This window comes from Emydura macquarii, unplaced genomic scaffold (genome assembly GCF_026122565.2).
Source record: "Emydura macquarii macquarii isolate MOO-44397 ecotype Brisbane River unplaced genomic scaffold, CSIRO-AGI_Emac_v2 contig_1253, whole genome shotgun sequence".
Classification (NCBI taxonomy): domain Eukaryota; kingdom Metazoa; phylum Chordata; order Testudines; family Chelidae; genus Emydura; species Emydura macquarii.
In genome coordinates this window covers 44,751,525-44,772,253 of record NW_027131390.1, presented here as the reverse complement: position 1 = coordinate 44,772,253, position 20,729 = coordinate 44,751,525, and the positions used below count along the sequence as shown (strand labels likewise).

Here is a 20,729-nt window from a genome sequence, read left to right as displayed (position 1 = left end):
TGTACAAAATGACAGGCAAAAAGAAGAGCTTTGAGATTCCTTTAGTGATTGACCAATTCAACAGGATGATTAAGGATGAGACTAAAGCTAAATATTTATCTGAATACCTTTTCACATAACAGTTGAGCATGTGAGAGTCAAAGTTTGTCTCGTCTTCGAAGATTTTTCGTTCAACAAACAGCTGTGAACTCTCAGATTTCAATTAATGTCTAGGCAGTTATATCTATCATCAAGGGTTATAAAGTTACTATATTTCTCATTAGCTACACCGTTCCATAGCTTAAATATAAACATGTATTTCCATAGTACTGAAAATTATACCACGTAAGACACAACCAACTATAACCACTATCTGAAGTGGCATAAATGATGCAAGCAAGTCAACAGTATACATGTTGAGTTAAAGCTAATTTACTTCTCAACTTTTTTTTTTTTTTTTTAAAGACGAACATGCATCACTAATAGACTATATTTCTTGGAGTTTCCTTATTTGATTTGAAATGGCTAATGACCTGTCTCTATTAACAAACAAGTTTTAGGTGTAAAAAACTGACTATGGAAAAATATTTCTTCTGTATCTGCCAGTAATGTTCCTTGCAGTTATCTGGAGTACTTAATATCTTTAAACTTAAAGTTCAAAATAATTTTCAAAGCTGGAAGCAATTTTTAGGTTTCTTTTTTTAAAAAGGGCATACATGCATTAATGAACAATGCAGAAACTAAGCCCTAAGAAAGGCTCTGAGGAAGCAATATCTTGTGTGTTTAAAAAGTGACAAGTAACACTGGCAGCAATCTTGAGGTCTATGACACAAACTGCTGACAGCAAACATGCTGTATTAATAAAAGTGGAAACTTGCTAACTTGTGAGGTATGAACTTATCTCATTATGTCATCTCTACAATAACAGCTTTCCTTTCTATCTTCTTCCCTGTGACAAATCCTACAAAAGCTCCCTAAATTATTTTCCAAGTACCTTTACTTCTAGTGGTAAGAACCGCAAGCTGAACTCTTTGTAACTAATACCGATGCCATACTAACTGGCTGACAAAAGGGCACTGGCTGTACAAAGGTAGCCAAGTTTCTTTCTCCTAGGAGACAGAATGAATGATCACCCAAAATGCAATATATCATGTATGGTTCAACAGGTCAAATCAGGGCTGCCAATTTTAGAATCTTAGTCAGAGAACTCTCACACACACTCCAATTATTAGTCCTCATCAGCTATTTTTCCTTCTATTCTGGAGCACAGACAGAAAGCACAAATGATTCAAAGCAGCATGTTCATCTGTGAGATTGCAATAGCAATATGCCAGCTCTCAATAAATACACACTGGTAAACAGCTTTCAGTTTGCTGACCATATCTGCTTTATGCCTAGTTATATTCATTGTTTATTTCAAATTAACGTCAATGGAACACGACTGTTTCCAAAGATCAGAAGACATGCTTCTTGCTTCTCTCTCCAAAAGGTGAGGCTCAGCTAAAACTGAAGAGTTTTTTAAGACATTTTTATTTGTTGCTGTAACAACAGCACCACTTGGTGGATAATAAGCTCACTAACGAGAACATCCTGTGCAGCCAAGCAGACTTTTCCTTCCATTTTAAGGGACTGACAGAGGGCTCTGTGTAAATATTTACTTCTAATGGAAGGCAAATATCTACCTGACCCAATGTAGATCAGAAGGTAAATAAAGAATTTTCTTCTGAGGCATAGGCACTAATGGAAATCCAATATCCCAATTAAGGCCTTGATCCTGCAAAGACACACATGATTAAATTTACATACAGGGGCTCGACTACTCTAATGTGGAGGGAAAAAACCACAAGCAAGTGCTTAAGTACTTACAGGATCAGACCTAAGTGATTATCCCAAACAGCAGATATTTGTAACACTACATTATGCTGGGAGATATTTACAATGGTCACTATTAAAAGGTCTCAATTGACACACAGTACCATACAGTGGTATATGAGTTACTGCAGCATTTCCCTAGGAGTATAGAAAATAAGTATGGTTCTCAGATGTGTGATTCTTATATGGTAACTGTTGGGAAAGTTTGTTTACTGTCAGAATGAAGCAGAAGTCAATGTTTCAAACAATATTTTAAAGACTACATTAAAGAAAACTTTCATTAAACAGTTATAATAGGAAAGCAGCATGAAATGAAACAAAAGCTAAATGAGAATGCATGCCAGCTACTATTTCATACCAGTGAACTACTACTGGTAAATTACAGTCAGTGTGCCATTTATCTATTGAGTCATTGACATACACTGTATTAAATTCTTTACATGATTGTTCCAAATATGCTGGCTTTCAGACTGTATTATCTTTTTAGCTTTCAGACTTCTATGCCACACAAAATGGGTAGCAATTATATTTTACCATGAACAACTTTTGTAATGCATTTGAAAGTTTCAGTTTTTCCCATTATACTTGGCATTTTCAAGTCATCTTGCTAAAAAGTGACATTTGCAACAATGGCAGTACAGAAGCTATCTTTCAGACTGAACAAGTGCTCACACCGGTGTAAAAATCATGCAAAGAGAAGTAACAAATACCATTAAGCTCAGATTTAAAGATGTTCATAATAAGTGGTAAGCACCATAGTGACTTTCAAGCCAGAAAAATCTAAAAATACTTTAAATATACATAGGGATCATTTCCAAACTGATACCAAATTCAGTTTGTTTTGGCCTATGCTTTCAGAACTCATTCAGCTGATTCCACTGATAACACTATTTTAAGGCAATGGGTAATTGTTCTATTGTAGGAAAGTTTGAATTATGCCTACTCAGCTGCCAAATTCTCCATCCTCCCCCCTGAAAATTTCCGCAATGCAATCATGCATTCTCAATTAAAAAAACTCTTGCGGCATATTGTGAATGCAAAATTATTTAAAGGAGATCAAAATAGACTTAATTATAAAAATACCAGCAAAAATACTGTACAGACAACAGAGGGGATTTAGGTAAAACAACACAAAATAAATAATTTGATTTCAATTGATCTAAATCAGCAAAAAGGAAACCTTGATTTAAATAATTGATTTTAATGATGTTTTGCATTTGTTTATTTTCCTAAAGAAGGCTGATTTGCATTGGTTGGTAACCATTAACACATGCTGACTTGTAATTAAATATAGCTTTACACAAAATGTGATGCTTCTTTTTGCTGACCAAGATATAATGTATCTATACACATTTTCTTTAAGCATTTATTTAGATGGTTAATTTCTACATTTTTATGTTGAAATGGTCTTATTTACTAGCTGATTTTCTTTTTATTTCTGATGTTGTCAATCTCTACTTAGATGGAAATTCAATTAAATTAAAAATGCACAAAACCAGCACTGTATTATGTTATTATGAAATCTCAGTACCTTAAAATATGCTGGATACATAAGAAAAAAATTGATCAAAACATGTTTTACATTTAAAACTAAAAGATTTACTACCCAAAGAGATATCTGTAATTAGGACACTCAAGTGATGGCTTCTGGTCACTATGCCCTTCAAGATTTTAGAACTAATAGATCTCATCCTCTTACATTTAGTTTTTTATTCAGAGATTGGAAGAGGAGAAAAAAGATTTTCTACTTCTTCAACTCCCAATTGATTTCTTAACTTTAAAGAAACTGAACTAGTTGAATAAACTGAAATGAAGAAAATATGCTGTCAGCACCTGCAGAAAAGGCTACTGCTGTGAAATGCTCATTTAGCACTTCAACATACTCTGGTCCCCCTTGATTAACCAGTGACTGCCACCAGTTAAATAGTCTGACTTTCTTTAAAACTTGGCAGCAAAAATGTACTGCTTAATATTTTGTTTTGTATTTAATTTAAATTATTTTAAGAGGTTATAATAAACATAAGCCTTAACACAGGTTGCCAATTTCAAATTTAATTTTAAATTGGTTTGTTTTTAAAACCCAAACTTGTATTGAATTTAAACAAATGCAGTTTGAATTAAAAAATTTTTAAATCTTTTTATCCACCCTGACAGATTGTATTATTCTTTATATTGAACTAACTAACCAGCTTGGACTTACAGGAAGATGCTCCCACATTTCCTGTTAACTACAATATACTGCACTAATCAAAGGCCTTGTTACAGAATTTAGGTCTAGCTTGCCACAATGGACATGGAGCCTTGACACGCCCCCCCCTCCCAACACACACCCCCACCCCCACCCCCCCACACACCCCTTCCACCCCCCCGCCCCCTTCAGCATGGCTTTTAAAAGCTTCCCATGATATGTCTTAATGGCAACGAATGGAGCACTTAAGGACATGAAATGAACAGAGAGCTTAACTCAACTTCCGATTATTTGTTCTAAGTATTTATTTCAAATGCTTACCACCTTAACAGGAATGGTCCCCATCAGGAAAACATGAAACTGGCTAAAAAGAAACTTATATTTAAGAGTAACTGTGCAGTAGTAATGACGAACATTTTATTAAAAACACTATACGAGGTATAAATGTTAAAATTCTTATCAGGCAACGACCACAACTGCTATCTTCAAGAACATACTTTGTACTATAGCAAAATACTGTTATCACTATAGTTAGAATAATTGTCAGAGGTTTTATTAAATACCTCACTTTTCAATATTTATTAATAAGTCACAAAAGATAGGAACAATATTTTTAAAAGCATTTTTAATTACAAAATAGAACGCTTTTGTACGCCTAAATTTCAACCCTATTTTTAATTGGTAATTTTAAGCACAAGCACTCATTTATGGAAAGTGATGTATGGGTTCATTACATATTGGCGTTCATGCACTTTTATATGCGTGCATGTGAGAGAAAAGAGAAACAAGTTTTATGGGGGTTTTTTAGGTTGAATTCTGCCTTTGCATGTGCAGCTCCCATAAAAGTAAATATTGCAGTGGGAGTTGCGCATGGGTGCTGAAAGGGCAGAATTTGCCAAGTAGTTCTTTTGAACAGCAACCTTTTTCAATAAATACAACTGTTTAAAACAAAAACATGGAGTTCAGACATGTCCACTATCAGGATCAAATGTCATCAATGGATGATTTTAATTTTAGACATTGTATAGGCCGACAGTTGACAACTCAGAAATCACAGCAGCCAATATCATGTATTTTTATATGATGAAAATGAAATAACTATCCGGTTACTTGCATCAGATCATTTTTAGCTTACAAAAAAAAACCCAGAAAACCAACAAAAATATGATAGGAATCAACAAATATTTGGCTTAAAGTGAAAAGTCAAGAAATTCACGGTAAAGGCAATGGAGAGTATATTATGCATAGGAAGTTTTGTGAGAAAATTTGAGAGCAAATTGAGATTAAACTTTGAAACGTTTTCAAATCACTCACGCGGAGTGTGCCCAAGTATGTGTATCTTGATCACGTTCACTCAGTCCAATAAATGCAGTTCTTGCTCTTACATATTTAATTATTATATAAAACGGTAAAACTTAAAGGCCGTGACAGTTTTGTGCATTATTGATTGTTCTAATGACATTCTGGTGATTTTCACAGCTGAAAGCTCATATTCTGTATCCTTCTGTTACTGAAGAAGTCTTACACTAATGATAGAAAGTTAAATCACTTGATACCTATCCTGACCTCTTGCTAAGTGTCTTTGCACTTAGGCACTTTTGACTATTTTACCCTAAATCTGTTCATTCACTATTACTAAGACACTGAACATGGTTTGAAATGAATTTGTGCAAGACCTAGAGGCCAAACTGAAGTCAAAGTGAAACTAAAAATAAAACACCAGATTTACAATCAGAAGAATACAACCTTGTAAGACAGACAGAATAAAGACATGTTAGGCACAATTAAAAATCCAAACACTTCACAGGCAATGTCATGCTAAATTCCAACCTTGCTGAAAAAATGACTATGAAAACTTATCTATGTTTTTAACAACAGGTGCTATGGATTATTGAACACAATGTAAATGTCAAAGCAGTTCTCTCAGGACTTAGTTAAAACCCTCAGTAAAATACCAGCTTTGAGCTAACTGTATATGGAAGAAACAGAATACAAGAGCGTATAGTGAGAATAGTAAAAAAGAGCAATGTGGAGGATAGTCTACCCAAAAAAGTGCTGCAAATGAGCAGTAGTTTACAAGGGCCTTCAGAAAACAAGACCGTCAGAAGTAAGGAAAAGGATGTCAATGTGATAAAGGGATTTAAATGGTTACCACTTAAAATAGTATATGCTCTGATGAAGCCCTTCCTTGCCCTTATCTAACCTTGTGGTGAACTGAAACTAGCCCCCATTACATCATCATTAGCAACAGCTGCAAATGGCCTTACGGATCCATCACAAAAAATGAGTTGTATTTCTTATTCTTGCATTTGGGTACATCCCTTGCAACTGAACATCCTGAGCAGTAATGCTGTTTGCAGAATAATTTGATAAGCCAAGGTAAGTAATCAGACTGTGGTTCAGATCCCTTTGCATTGAAAAGAAGCTGGAAATTTATCATTCCTCTTTTCAACCTGTTCCACGGGTCCCACCAGGAAATGTTGCACTAAAAACATAACAGCAGGATGGTTTTCATAACCTCACCTCTCTCAAACTGACAGGATGGCTGCCTATTTCCAATCTATTCAGAATAAAACTCTGCAAGATCTGATTCAATAACACTTAGCAGCAGCGTGTTTTCACAGTGTGCTAGCAGCAAAACTGAAACAGATACTGCAGTCTGCAAAATAACAATACAGCAGAAAAACATTAGCAATAGAACTGTATGTGTAATATATTTTTTAAAAGATACTGCAGTGTACCACCTTAAATCACAGGATATTATACTCTAGCTAGGTATTTATGTAGAGTTTAAATTAATTTAACTTGGGTTATTAGTGAAGAACAGCAGGAAAAATTCAATTACTAAGTGTAACATAATAATACTGTTTTTGTATAATTGGATATAGGCTAGGAATAAATGTAATGTGACACTAACCGTAATCTTAACTAGTATCCAGAAAGGAAAAAAGATCCCAAAGTAGTTGGCACCAGCTGCAACCAGGGTTAGGGATTAAGTCAAGCCTTTCCCCCAAAGCTATATATATATATTTTTATAACCTGCATGAAAGATTACATACCGTTCCCATCAGTGGATCCTGGGACAGTCAGCCCAAAGATCAATAGATCCAACTGGCAGATCACCACCATGCAGCTGCCTTCTCAGCTGAGTCTGCCAACTGTGGCACTCGAAAGCTCCCCACTTGCTCAGGAGCTGTAATGCCTTCTGTAATATTAAAACCTGCTCTTTCAAATTCAGCATGACACTGACATCTCAGAACACAAATGTCTATTAGAACCAGCCATTTGAATCTATCCATCTGCCCTACTCCGCCATGCTTCTCATTATCTTATTCCTGATCCCTGGCTTCTCTCAACACCCTCTCCATCCCTTGCCTCTCTAGCCTATCATTTCTCTTCCCTATCACCCTTCTCTGCCCCATCCTTGCCCACTTTGATACTCCTTCCTAAACTCCTGTCAACAGCTCCACGCCGCCCTAAAAAAGCCTCACTATTAAAATTAAATTTAATTGGGTTAAAAAGAGCAATACATACATATTTTAGCAAAACAATGAGAGTTCTGTGGCACCTTAAAAACTAACAAATTTATTTGGGCATAAGCTTTCGTGGGCAGAAACCCGCTTCATCAGATGTGAGCTCGTCTACATATTTTAGCAATTTTAAGACTTGCGTAAGACACACCTGTGATGTTGTCTGGCAGATTGCCAGCTCAGGCTAGAGCAAGAGGGCAATTCACTTATGTGTAAATATCAAAGAAATGCTAATAGGTCATAGTGTGTTCAAGCCCATTCACTTTTTAGAATAGAACAAAGTCCACCTGGGTGAGTTCTGCACCACTGCACGCATACAGAATTCATATCCCCCCTGATTGTTTTTCCCCTCCGCAGAATATAGATTCTGGTGGAGAGGACTGCAGTTACACCTTTCGCTGACCAGGGGCTGCTTTGGCACCAGAAGAGAGAGCAGCCAGCCAGCGGCTGGATTCCTCACAGCGGGGCCAGGTAAGGATGCACAAAATGGACAGAACAGGGTCCCTGGGGCTGTTGGGGTAGGGTGTCACAGATTGGGGTTCAGAAGTGCTAGTTAGGGGGATAGACAGGCATGGGCTCAGGAGCTAGTGGAGTGACCGCATTGAGCCAGGGGTTCCATGGGGACGGGGGAGAGGGGGTTGCGGGGATAGATGTGCCTGACTGAATGGGAGAGGCTAGGGGTCAGCCAGGGTCTGCATGGGGAAGGTTCTCAACTCCCTAACAATCCCCCTGCCCACCTCCCAAAAAAATCCTGTCCCATACTTCTCCCAACAACCCTCCAGGTTCACTTCAAGATTCCTTTTCTCTCCCTCAACACCTGTTTCCCGACTTCCCCAGGCCTTTTCATTGTTTGTGGGGTTCAGGAAATACTTTTCTGCATTGTAATTTAAATGCATTACTCAAAGTTCTGTATTAATATGCCTGATAAATAATCTATTTGTCAAAAAAATTCCTGAATCTTGTGTGTGTGTTTCTGTATTGTTACAGACATACTTGTGACAGGTATTTTGAAATAAATTACCAAAATAATTGAAACTGGTATGATTATATTGTGTTATTTTGATAAAATATGTAGAATTTTAAAATATTGTATGCAGAATTTTTAATTTTTGGCATTGAATTCTCCCAAGAGTAAACAAAGGGGGATGTTATCACACACAACATTACATGGCATATTCCCCAGTAATTACACTTGCTCTAAATTCATAAAAACTAAGGAAAAGCTAATGTTATTGTCTACAACACGTTTGCTATTACATTATATATGCCTTTATATTATATATATATGCGGTAGTTAGATAACCCTAGATTAAAGTGTGTGTGTTAAAATGTGTGATGTGTAAACTTCATGAAAACTAATGAAAGACTGTTTGCTGTTGCTCCTCATAGAAACCTTGGGTATGTAATGAAGGAGGTTGTTAACTTCAAAGCAAGGGCCATTAAGCAACCATGGGACGACCCATGTGGGTTAAGGAACCTGCCAGCTTGTCTCCTGTGAGCAGGATCTATAAATGCTGGTTTAAGAGAATGATCCCGCATCTCTGGACTGATAGATTCTGACAGGGTGGAATACTGAGCAATTGGACTGAGATCCCCAAAGTTATTATGATAACTCTTAGAGAGACCTATGGAAAACTAGCAGATCATTACATCTCTGCTATCTTATTGGATTTACAGACTTTGTCTTACCTGTATTTTACCTGCTTTAACCACTCTAACTCATTTCTTTTTCTTCGCTAACAAACCTTTAGTCAGTTCTCTACAGAAACTGAGTCAGCATCATCTTTGGTGAGATCCAGAGTACCAATTTGATCTGGAGTAAGTGACTAGACCTTTGGGGTTGGGAGCAAACTAATCTGATGTAGTATTTGGTAAGTGACCAATATCATAAAATCAAAGTTGTCTGGGTGGGAAAGAGGGACTGGAGAGCCTAGAGGACTACCTGTGGCTTCATAATAAAACTAACACAGAACCCAGGAACGCATACTTGTCACTGGCTATGTGAAATCTAACTACAGAACACATCACCAGTTTGGGGTCTGCCCTGTTTTCTGACAGTCTGACCTGAGATTGGCACTCTCAGTTGTAGGCAATACCAGACACACAGCATGACAACACCTAAGTAACCTTACATTTGTGCTTCCTTTCTCCCTTTGTTTTTATCACTTTCATTGTGTCTTATGTTTTGATTGCAAGTTTTTCAAGAAAGGAAAATGACTTTCTTATTTGTTTGTGAGATACTTAGTCAATTTCTTAAGCCATCCTATACAACAAATCCAATAGTCAGACATTTCATGGATTCCACTGAAGAGACACACACTCCAACAGTATGTGCTGGGCCCTCTGAAATGCTGTTGATTATCACACAGTCATTGCTCTTTTTTCTGACTGGATACTGACCAATCTGCATTAGATTTGAATAAATGTACTGGACCACTCCTTAACACTACCTATGGAGAAAAAAGCAGGCAAGACTAATGTTGTATTCTGAGTTCTGCCATTAAGCATTTTCTTCCCTTGCAAGATACATTTCAGGTAAATATCTATGTCTGTGTCTAGGCTTATATAAAATGTTTTGAAATTGTTAGCAACTCACTACAGGTCAGCAGTTTTGCATTGTCATTAAGTTCCAGATTCTACTCATTGAAACATGGTCAGTTACATTGGAGCATATATTCTAAATACACAACAGTACTAACCTCTGGTTAAAGACAAATGCCAAATTAAAACTAATAAATTTAAAGAGTGGATTAAGTGTCATTGAGATTTTTCTTTCTCTACACATGATTTTTCTTGCACTTTTTTATTGTACATACACAGTAAATAAAACTTGTATCATACAAATGAAGTTACAGCAGCCACTACCACCAACTTCAATTTCCAGTATACAAGCTAGTCAGAGTAGTACTTCACGTGCAAGCCCTGGACTCATGCCTGTTGGTCCTTCAGATCCCAAGTGTCCTCTGTGGAGAAGATCACCATATGCACATTTCTCCTTCCCTCCACATTCCCATAGAGATTTATATTGAATTTAATATTAAAAGAAATAATGTGAGGTACATTGCATAGACTGTACTTTTCCTTTTCATATTTAGTTCATATTTAGTTCATATTTAGTTCAGATAACTTCAGCGCACTGTAACATTTGGAACGCTAAGCCATTGTCCTGTAGAACACCTAGCTGCTAGAGTCCCACTAGCCAATTTATGAGCAGAGTTAACTGATTATGAAGATAATCCAACCTAGTACTACAGTAGCTGCAACAAGGGCCTCCACTATGGATTCTTCACAATGGGAAAATTAGGGCAGATGCCCAGAACTCCAATAGGAGTATGGGGAAATTTTATATTTAAAGTCTTCTACTATTGTAATATCAAATGAGTCATTTGCTGCATCTTGACCTTCACTTTTTGTTTTTAATGGACTGCAGAAATCCAGAGAGATTCCAGTTTTCTGTACCATTTAACCTGTCTACTCCTTTCCCCTTCATCTTTCCAAGGAGTAAAACTTTTTTTTTCTTCCCCTTTTCAACTCCTACTTCTGTGTACTGCTGATCCAATAACTTCACATACTTTATGGAGTGTGTCTTATTGTAGGTCTAAATGATCTCTTAAACCAACGTGTTAGCTTTATTATGCCTGTATTCTCAACAGTAACAGGGAGGAGGGGAAGCTGCATAAAAGCAATCCTTGGATACTGCTACACTGCTCCCTAGTGGCCTCTTCCTAAATTACAAAAGGCTTTATTTTTTCCATAATTTTGGTAAGATATCCAAGACGTTTTGCTGATAGAAAAATATTCTATATTCCATATAAACACAATAATTATGCAAATAAACTAAACTGACTCTTAAGTAAGTAGTTCCTTCCTTAATTGCTCCAAACTAAGCTAAGCAAATAAAATACAAAATAATCTAGCCCTGCATGGGTAAAATGTTACAAAGGCACCTAAGTGACTTAGGAGGCTACATATTTTTCTCATTCAATGGGATTTAGGAATATCTGAAAGTTTTACCATATATCTAATGTCAGATTAAGTGTAAGGGTGTGTGCCAAGAATGTTTTTAAAGTCTTATAAATACAGTACACTTTGAACAGTTGACATCTTTAGTAAAGGTGATATACTGTAATTTGATACATCTCCAGGAGTCATTCACTAGATTTATAAATAAAGTACATACAGATTTATATATAAAGTACATATAGAGAAATGAAGAGGACGTTATACAAGAAGCAAAAAGCAGTAGCTACTTCAAAAAATCCTATACTCCAAATCAAGTTAACATGAGAAAACAAATATTTTTATAACACCCAAAAAAACCCAGCACTGCCTGGACCAGTATGCCTATTCTGTATGCATTTTCTATAAAATAAATTAGATATTGAATATTCCTCCATTAATCCACTGAAGAAACATACTGTACTACCTAAAACAGGCCACGAGCAAAAAGAGGGGCAAATATTAGATAATTACTTTTACTTCCACGTTTAGTATAACAAATATGTTATGAATTACATTAAAATTGTAATCTTTATCCTGTTGTGTTAGTCTTTGATTGAGAGTAAGAATGTAGTTGACGTACATCTCTCAACTACTGTGCCATAACAATAACCTGCTCATGAACACTGGCCAAATCAACATTCCACGTGTTTTATTTCTATGAAAAAAATGTTACGCTAAAATGTTCCTTCATATGACGCAAACAGCTACTTAAAATAAATAGGGGACATGAGATTTTAGTACTCTAGGCTAAATGTGCACCAAAATAATTTGGTGTCTTTTGTTTGTTCTGTTAAAGAAGGGGAAAATACTAATACCTGCCATTGACTAGAGCCAAAAGATTAATGCCCCAGTGTTGCTGCTGCACTTCAGCCATCAGAATTTAAACAGGCTGATACTGTCCATCGTTGACTAGTCTAGCTAATGGGTAAGCAGGGCTGCATGTCACTTCAGATGCTGCACTGTAGCCATGAGCATTCTACAGAAAGGTCACAGCTGTACATTACTGAAATTGAAGTAATTACAGAAGCCAGAGGACCTGCTCCTTTGCTCTGTATAGCACTTTGGATCCACATTGCTCCAGCATCTTACTTCAAACAGGGGAACCCTGGGGGCCACATCTAGTGTAAGAATGAAGATTGCCTCTTCCTGAAATCTGTCAGTGTAAATAGGACTAAGACTATTCGCTACCCATCAAGCTGATTAACATTTCTTAATGAAAATACATCTGTAAAAACAGACTCTATAAGACTGATATCGAGTGACAGCCTTTCTTTGTAATCCAAACATTCAAGGACTAATATGTCATCTTTGTTCTTTAACAGAGATTTTAGTTTACACTTTAAAATACCTTTCTAGTCACACAGTTGGGTCAGAGTGGGCGGGATTTGAAAATAAAATATTTTTGACATATATACACACTGGATATATACTGCATCAAAGAAAATCAATTTAATTTTCAGTAGGCATGTCAGGATTCTAACAGCTCCACATCCAGATCCCTTCAACGTGACACAGTCAAGGGGGGTCACAGCAAAGGGCACAAATTATAAACTTGTGTCAATTTTCTCCTGATCCACCTTTGAGGTTTTTATACCTGTTCAAGTAACTCAGAACACAGGGCATTCAAGTCTACACCTCCCTGCTACATTATGGCATTGGTAGTGAATGTTAGTGGCGGTAGCTAATATGTGATCAATTAGAAAAGGAAAAATGCAAGTCAGCAGCAGCAGAACTGGGACAAGAAACTACATCTTGCACACAGCAATACAAATACCCCACCCAATATCCTACTAGACAGATAGCTAAATAAGCTATTTTTGAGCCTTGTACCATTTTCCTCATTTGGCACATGTTCTGAACCATTTCAGAAGCTAAGGAATTCACCTTTCATTAGCATGACATGATTGCAGCCAGGGTACCCACAGTAATTGGGATAATTAAATCACATTGAAAGATTCCATTCAACTGATGACTTATTTACAGGGCCTGCTCTAATTTGTCTAGCGGCACCTTAACAATTAGGCAGTAAGCAACACTGAAATTTCAGCAGCGCTTTCTCTCTCTAGACTCATTGCTAACGTATCCCTAAACACAAGAGCCAGGCTTGAAAAACTGTGCATTTCTACCACTACCAAAATGAGTCGTTCATATTCTTAACAAAGCAATTGTTTTAGAAGAGAAATACCCCAGAAATTTAGAAATGTGAAAAACCTCTATGATTAATATATCTATATAACTTTAACTTATATGAACAACAATGTATTAGTGAGGAATAGTAACCCTGCATGATGTTCATGATTAAGCTGTGCTTATAAAATACGCAACTGTCTCCAACTTCCACAACTGTTAAGTGCAAAAGAAAAATAAATTGCTAAACTACAATATCAGGCTATCCATTAAACTAAAATTATAGGCTTACATTAACAACTTTCAATCAGTTTGCACTTAGTGATACAAGCAAGCTATACAGGAAGATAACATTTTGATATTCTTCTTTGTTGGCATATATTGAGATAGTTACATAGCATGGATTAAACAACAGAACATCTGAAGGAAAGCAAAAAAAGACATGTAATTGTGAATGTATCACGAACAAAAATAAAAGCAATTCTTAAGCATTAATGGTACATCAAGCTAATTCAAGCAGGCTAAAGTAATTAGACACATCCCGGGGCAGAACACAGTCAGTACAATACTGTGCCGACAAGAAATATTAAAATAATCATTTTCAGTGTCACTGATAAAACCTATTTTGATGTGTGGCAAAAGAGAACTACATCTTCATGAGGAAATCTTCTACAAAAAACCTTCACACAATTTTTCCTACTACCAAAAAAAAATCAATTAAATAGGTTATGGTCCATAACAATGTAGCACAGAATACCACACTTACAGATAAAACCCATTTTCTTTTATTTAAAACAGTAATTTATGGCCTGATTCTGCCACCCTTACTCACACTGAATAGTACCTTATTTCACAGTTGTTTCATAGAAGACACTGCAGAAGAGCAGCAAAGCCAGGGTCTTCATTTATCACGTTAAAAAAATAAATCACAATTTCAATATCATGAAGTTTTAATAATTAGCAAGAGAAGATGACCCAGCAAAAATAACTTCCAATAAAAACCACAGGAGACAAAGTTCAAACATATACACATTAGACAGAGCAGATTTAGAATTCTTAAGGAATTAATAGAATTAGTTAAATTTATTATACTGTACCACAAATCACTTTTGAAAAATCATGAATCATAAACAAAAAGACTAAAGCAAACAGAATTGATTTTCAAAAAAGATAAAACTGAGCTGTTCTGACAATTCTACAGTTCAAATTTCTATTCTTAGAAAAATAATTTAATATTGAGAAGAATCATTAACTACCTAGAAACTAACCCTGATCTATTAACAAAGCAACAAACTTATAAAGAATAGATCTTCGGAGACAAATGTGATTTAAGTCAAAAGCAAAGTTTCCATCACTTGAAAGAACATCCTCGATGCAATATATTTGGGTTTTAATAAAGCATGAGATACCATTTTACAAAATTTTACTTGAAATAAAATTCAATTGGCTCATTGATAGAAATAGTGAAGTGGACTGAAAGTAGCAAAAGACCATCAATGGTCATGGTCAACAGTAGCCGATCAAGCAGTGAGAGAATACGCAGGTGGCTAATGCAGAGATCAATTTTGCGTCCAGTCTTACTTAACAAAAGCTGAATGAAGGAGCAAACAGCGTTTTTCTCAAGTTTGCAGATGAAATTTAATTAGGAGGATTTATCATCATCAGTCAAGGTAGAAAACACACAAGAGAACTAAGATATATTAGAAGTGTGGATAGATAATAAATTAAATTCCAATTGGAAAAGATGCAAGATAATATATTTGATAGAAACAGGGAATACTGCTGAAAGAAACCCAAGGTTGATATTGGATAGGAATTTAGAAATTCTCAACTTGTGGTCAACTGCACACTAGATAATATTTATATAGCCTAATTTCATGATAATGGAAGTAACCTGTTAGGTAGATTACTATATTCCATCATCTGTACCCACAGGTATTTGTGGGTGCAAAATTACAGGTCAATTTTGAAAATATGACTTGAACTCTAACATGGGAGCTCCTAATCAAATGCTAAAAATTTTTATCTACTAACCAATACTATATTTCTACTCTTTAGACAAGTTTCTACGACACTCCATTACTAGAAAATCTAAAACAGAATGACAGGATAGCAATAATGACAAGGAAGAAGCAGGAGAATAAGAAAGTAGATGACTGGACAACACAAACACATATTAATACTAACAGCAAACAGTTGTGAAAGCTTATAAGATACCTAATAGAGAGAGTTACCTACTCTCTAACACACAAGGTGATAAAAATCTGTATGTAAAATCCAAGAAGAGATATTTATCGAGCTGGTGTGTTCTTATGATTAATTTTGGTACCCATAAACGTGTCTAAGTAATGGCTCCATTACCACTTTCCTTACATATGTGCTGGTAACTTGCTGCATACCTGCAACATACTGTGTACAGTACTTTCTAAAGAGTTTTTAATTGGTGAAGATTTTGGGGAAAAAAAGCTCATGTTTTAAAGCCTGTTGGTTCCACCGATACAGAGAAGTTATTCTACTAACAAGAAACCAAATTGCATCATGATCATATTCATTAGCTTATCATTGCCACATACTTTGTACATAATTATGTTAGCTACAACCATCAAATCTTTCTTAAAAATACGCATTCTACAATGGCCACAAGAATCAAGTCAAAAAACTTTTAATTAAATATAGTTTGAAAATTGTAATTGGGCAATGAAGATTTTTCCATATTTATACTGGATAAAAGCTTAATCCCATTGCTATAATATGTCTTCACTCAGCCCAGCATCTCCTTGCTTTCTCCCTTCTCCTTATATACACATCATAGGAGCTCCCTAAAACTAGACTTCAGGCAAGGGATACTGTTGTCCTGTTCTGTAAAGTGCCTGAACCAACAATAACTATTAATAACTACTACTACTACTAACAACATTGAAAGTGGTGTGGGTGAGGAACGATAGAGGGCTGGAGAATCCAGTAGCAGCTCCTTGGTTCTAATCCTGGTTAAGTCAATTACTTGCCATGCTGGCTTGGACAAGTCACTTCAAGATCGGATTCTGTAAAGTAGTTTAGCACATGCTTAATTTTAATCATGTGAACAGCTGTACTCAAGTCTAACTAAAGTTAGGCAGAGGTTTAGGCAACCAGCAGCACTGGGGCTTCAGACTCGTCATACCTAAAATGAGGATAATCATTCTGACCTCCCCCTATTTCAATATCACCAGTGGGAAGCATGGGAGATGAGGGGTAAACAACTGAATCTGGTGTTTCCTACAGCTGTAAATCACAAGTGAATTATATTTCATTTTGCTACGTGTTTCCCTGAAGATGTCTGAAAACAGCTAATCAGCTGGCCATTGATCAGGATTTGAGTTACCTGCCATAAATTTGTCAATGGCAAAACTTTCACTGACTTCAGTGGGAGCAGTATCTGGCCCTATACTTTCTGTCCTACTTTGAAAAACACTTCACTTTTTTATGTATAGGCAATTCTATGTAACCCATCATACGGAATATTAAAAATTCACTACCACTTCACATTTTCTAAAACAGTTTTCCCACAGTATATTGACTCATGTTCACTACATAGCATCACTGAAAATATAGGAGTAGGCCACAGCATGTAATAACAAACCCATCCAATACAGATATGCATAAGTGTAGGAGTTGTATCACAACATAATTCTACAAGTTCCATCTTCCAAGAGTTCCCTGAGGAATGAGTGGGGATGGAATCTCAAAAGTTTTTATAGTTGATAAGGAGGAAAGACAATGTTCCCTAGGGTATATATGTAATGAAAAATAAACAGCAGCTAATTGCAAACAAGGAAATTAAATTGTTTACCTATGTACAATCAAAATCTTAGAAATTAATATTTGATACAGGGAATATGAAAAGAACACAATTGAATTTTCTTTAAACACACTCTGTAAGAACAAGATGGGTAAACAAACTGTATTATCTGAAATGTTAAGAGGATGAATAAAAATAACTTATTTAGAATTTAAATCAAGAGCAATTCTCTTCGTTACTTCCACTTAATGTTTGTTGGGTCTATTTTTCCTCACTTCTTTTGCATGTACACCATTTATACTAATCTACACTATACACTATTTTTGGTGGTATATAGTGTACTTACCTGCATAGCCACTGTAGCACAGATATAAAGAGCACTGTAGCCAGTGAGGAATGGCTTAGGCAAGTAAAGACACGCTCAAAGCACGTGAACATGTATGGGAGTACATACCCTACACAGTTGTCTACTCACCAGGCAGGACCCTCCTGTCTACAGTTATTTTTATCAGTGTAGTGTGCTGCTGTCTCCCTGCTGATGGAGCCTTTCCAAACCACAGGAGAAGGCTCTGGCACTGGGGAGGCAATGGAGAAAGACCCAGGAAGCTCCAATCTGCTGGAGTCTTTCCCCTCCACTGAGAAACGCTCTGGCAGGGGAGAGGCAGTTGCCAGAGCCTTTCTGTGACATGTGTAGCGACACACCACAATGTGAACTCAGCCTGCTTTTCACTGCAGCATGTAGCTACACGTATACTACATGCCACCGAAAATGGTGTATAGTGTAGACATAGCCTTAGACACTTATTGACAAGATGGGATGTCATGTAGCTACAGCAAGTATAGCTCTTGGAAGAGAAAATACAGGGATCAGAACATGGCAGAGATCAGGAACTTCAGAAAATATAGTTTTAACTAATTCAAGTTTTCTTTAAAAAATTATAATAATTTCTGTAGTGGCCAGTTTATGCCTGACGTATAAAGTAGCATCTCAATTAGTACAGTGGAAGAGAGTAGATGCCTCAAATACACACAGTATGTAGAATTACCACTAGAGGGAGCACAAAGACTTGTTTCATACACAGAAGACATTTAGGAACTGCATATGTCTTCCTTTTTTTGTTTATCTAACCATTGTGTTTTCCCCTCAGGTACACAATGGAGCTGTTTCCAGGAGGAATTGTCCAACCACGTAATTACACAATTGTCAGTCAAGTCACAAATTCAGTGTTTTTCTTCCATGCTATACCAGTAATTTTGAACACCTTTCTCAAGCTAGTCCAGAAAGTCACTATTCCCTGTCTTTTAAATCCTTCCTTAAAACTCACTTCTACTCTGCTGACTAGGTGAAACTGCCAACTCATAAGAGATATGTGGATGTCATGAGAGACTGTTAATACTGATCTTATGACTTTTATTAACCTTATCAGTTTTCATATTCTACTTTCTCCTAATTTTTATACATTTGTTTAATTATATCTTTATTTGAGGTGTCTATTAAGTGTGGTACTTACATAAAAGATCACCCCTAGACTACAGTATTTATGTGCTCTATATTATACCTGCATAATGACATTTCTTAAGTAGATATAAATACAATCGGCATAAATAACAAAACATATTCATGATATTATGGTTCTATTGTACTGTTTCTTTCCGACCATTAAGGGACTGAAGCCAGCAGCTGCAGACAACTGGAGAGCAGAAGGTTGGTTGTACGTGTGCTAAGCATAATGAGCAATTCCCAACTGGGACTCTAGGTGCTACCAAAATAAAAAATCCTGATCAGGATTAAATCTTCTGAACTATATAGCAGGAACTGGTCATTAACCTGGAGAATGCATTGGTTACAGTGTGTGGTGAGAGACTGAGTACAAAAAAAGCCATCTTTACCATCTTGGAAGACCCTTTCCACATTCAGCCCGTAAGTAGCACAGGTTTCGTAGTAAGTGCATCTCTTCAAATCATTCGACAGCTTCCTTGCTCTGGTATCATCAATAACACGTGGGTTAGTAGAGCTTATAGCATCTGCAATCACAGCATGCAGAGGGGAAAAAGAAGCAACAACATTAGCAGTGTTACCACGATAACAAATCCTGTATTCAACAGCAGCAGCTTACATTTAAAAACCCCCCACACCTACGGAGCCTACAAGGTGCTAAACATAATCCTAAAAACAAATCCATGCAAAAAACTTCATATAGAGACTTAAGGTAGCACAGATAAGCAAAAAAGCCAGGTACTGTCAACTTAAGGTTCCATGTACAACCTTCACTCTTAACCTTTTTGTATGTAACGTACAGCCCACACAAACTGCTTTTTATTTTAAGTTCTCTTCCCTCTAAGACATATAGATTTCATAATTTTTCTCTGCACCCATATACCACACATTTAAAGGGACAATGTTTCTGCTAGAGATATTCCACAATAAAATTATTGTTCAGAGGTGTATCTTGGACTCTTCTCAGAGAAACACAGTTAAATGGTGTCCTATTATCACTTTAAATATATATATATTTCTACTATGTTGTACTTTTAATTGTGACCTAACAAACTGTTTTAATAAAGTTAAATATTACTTCATCAGGCAACTGGCTATATTTTAAAATACCGTTGAACTCTATAATTAGTGAAAATTTTGTTCTCAACATTCATAGTTCTATACTACTGATCGTCAAATCGCTGATACAATTCTAATTGGAAAATAAATGGAAACTTTTTCCCTTAAGTTACCATAAAAATGCACATAGGCTACCAGGTGGAATATATTTAGTTGTATTAAATAGTAATAGTATACTTTAGAGTAAGATATATTAATGAAAAACAACCAATAGCGCTTTAGTGGTTCTCAACCAGTGGTACGCATACCCCTTCGAATACTCAAGAGATTTTCCAGGGGGTACATCAATTCATCTAGGTATTTGCCTAGCTTTACAACAGGCTACATAAAAAGCAGTAGCAAAGTCAGTACCAATAAAATTTCATACAGACAATGACTTGTTTATACTGCACTATATAGTATACACTGAAATCTAAGTACAAAATTAAAATTCCAAGTGATTTATTTTATAATTATAGGGTAAACATGAGAAAGGAAGCAATTTTTCAGGAACAGTTTGCTGTGACACTTTAATGTTTTTATGTCTGATTTTGTAGGCAAGTAGTTTTTAAGTGAGGTGAAACCTGGGATACGCAAGACAAATCAGACTCCTGAAACGTGTAGTCTGGAAAGGTTGAAAGCCACTACTTTAAGGAA

At 36.1% G+C, this 20,729-nt stretch overlaps 1 protein-coding gene across 14 annotated transcripts in view; it reads right to left on the bottom strand.

The window, feature by feature from the left end:
* Window positions 1-20,729, bottom strand: part of AGAP1 (ArfGAP with GTPase domain, ankyrin repeat and PH domain 1) — a 600,162-nt gene that overhangs the window by 321,388 nt on the left and 258,045 nt on the right. For all 14 annotated transcript variants that reach the window (XM_067548649.1, XM_067548652.1, XM_067548650.1 and 11 more), the window contains one exon: window positions 19,367-19,501. In XM_067548649.1, coding sequence (XP_067404750.1) covers window positions 19,367-19,501 — 135 coding nt within the window. The remainder of the gene's footprint in view (window positions 1-19,366; window positions 19,502-20,729) is intronic.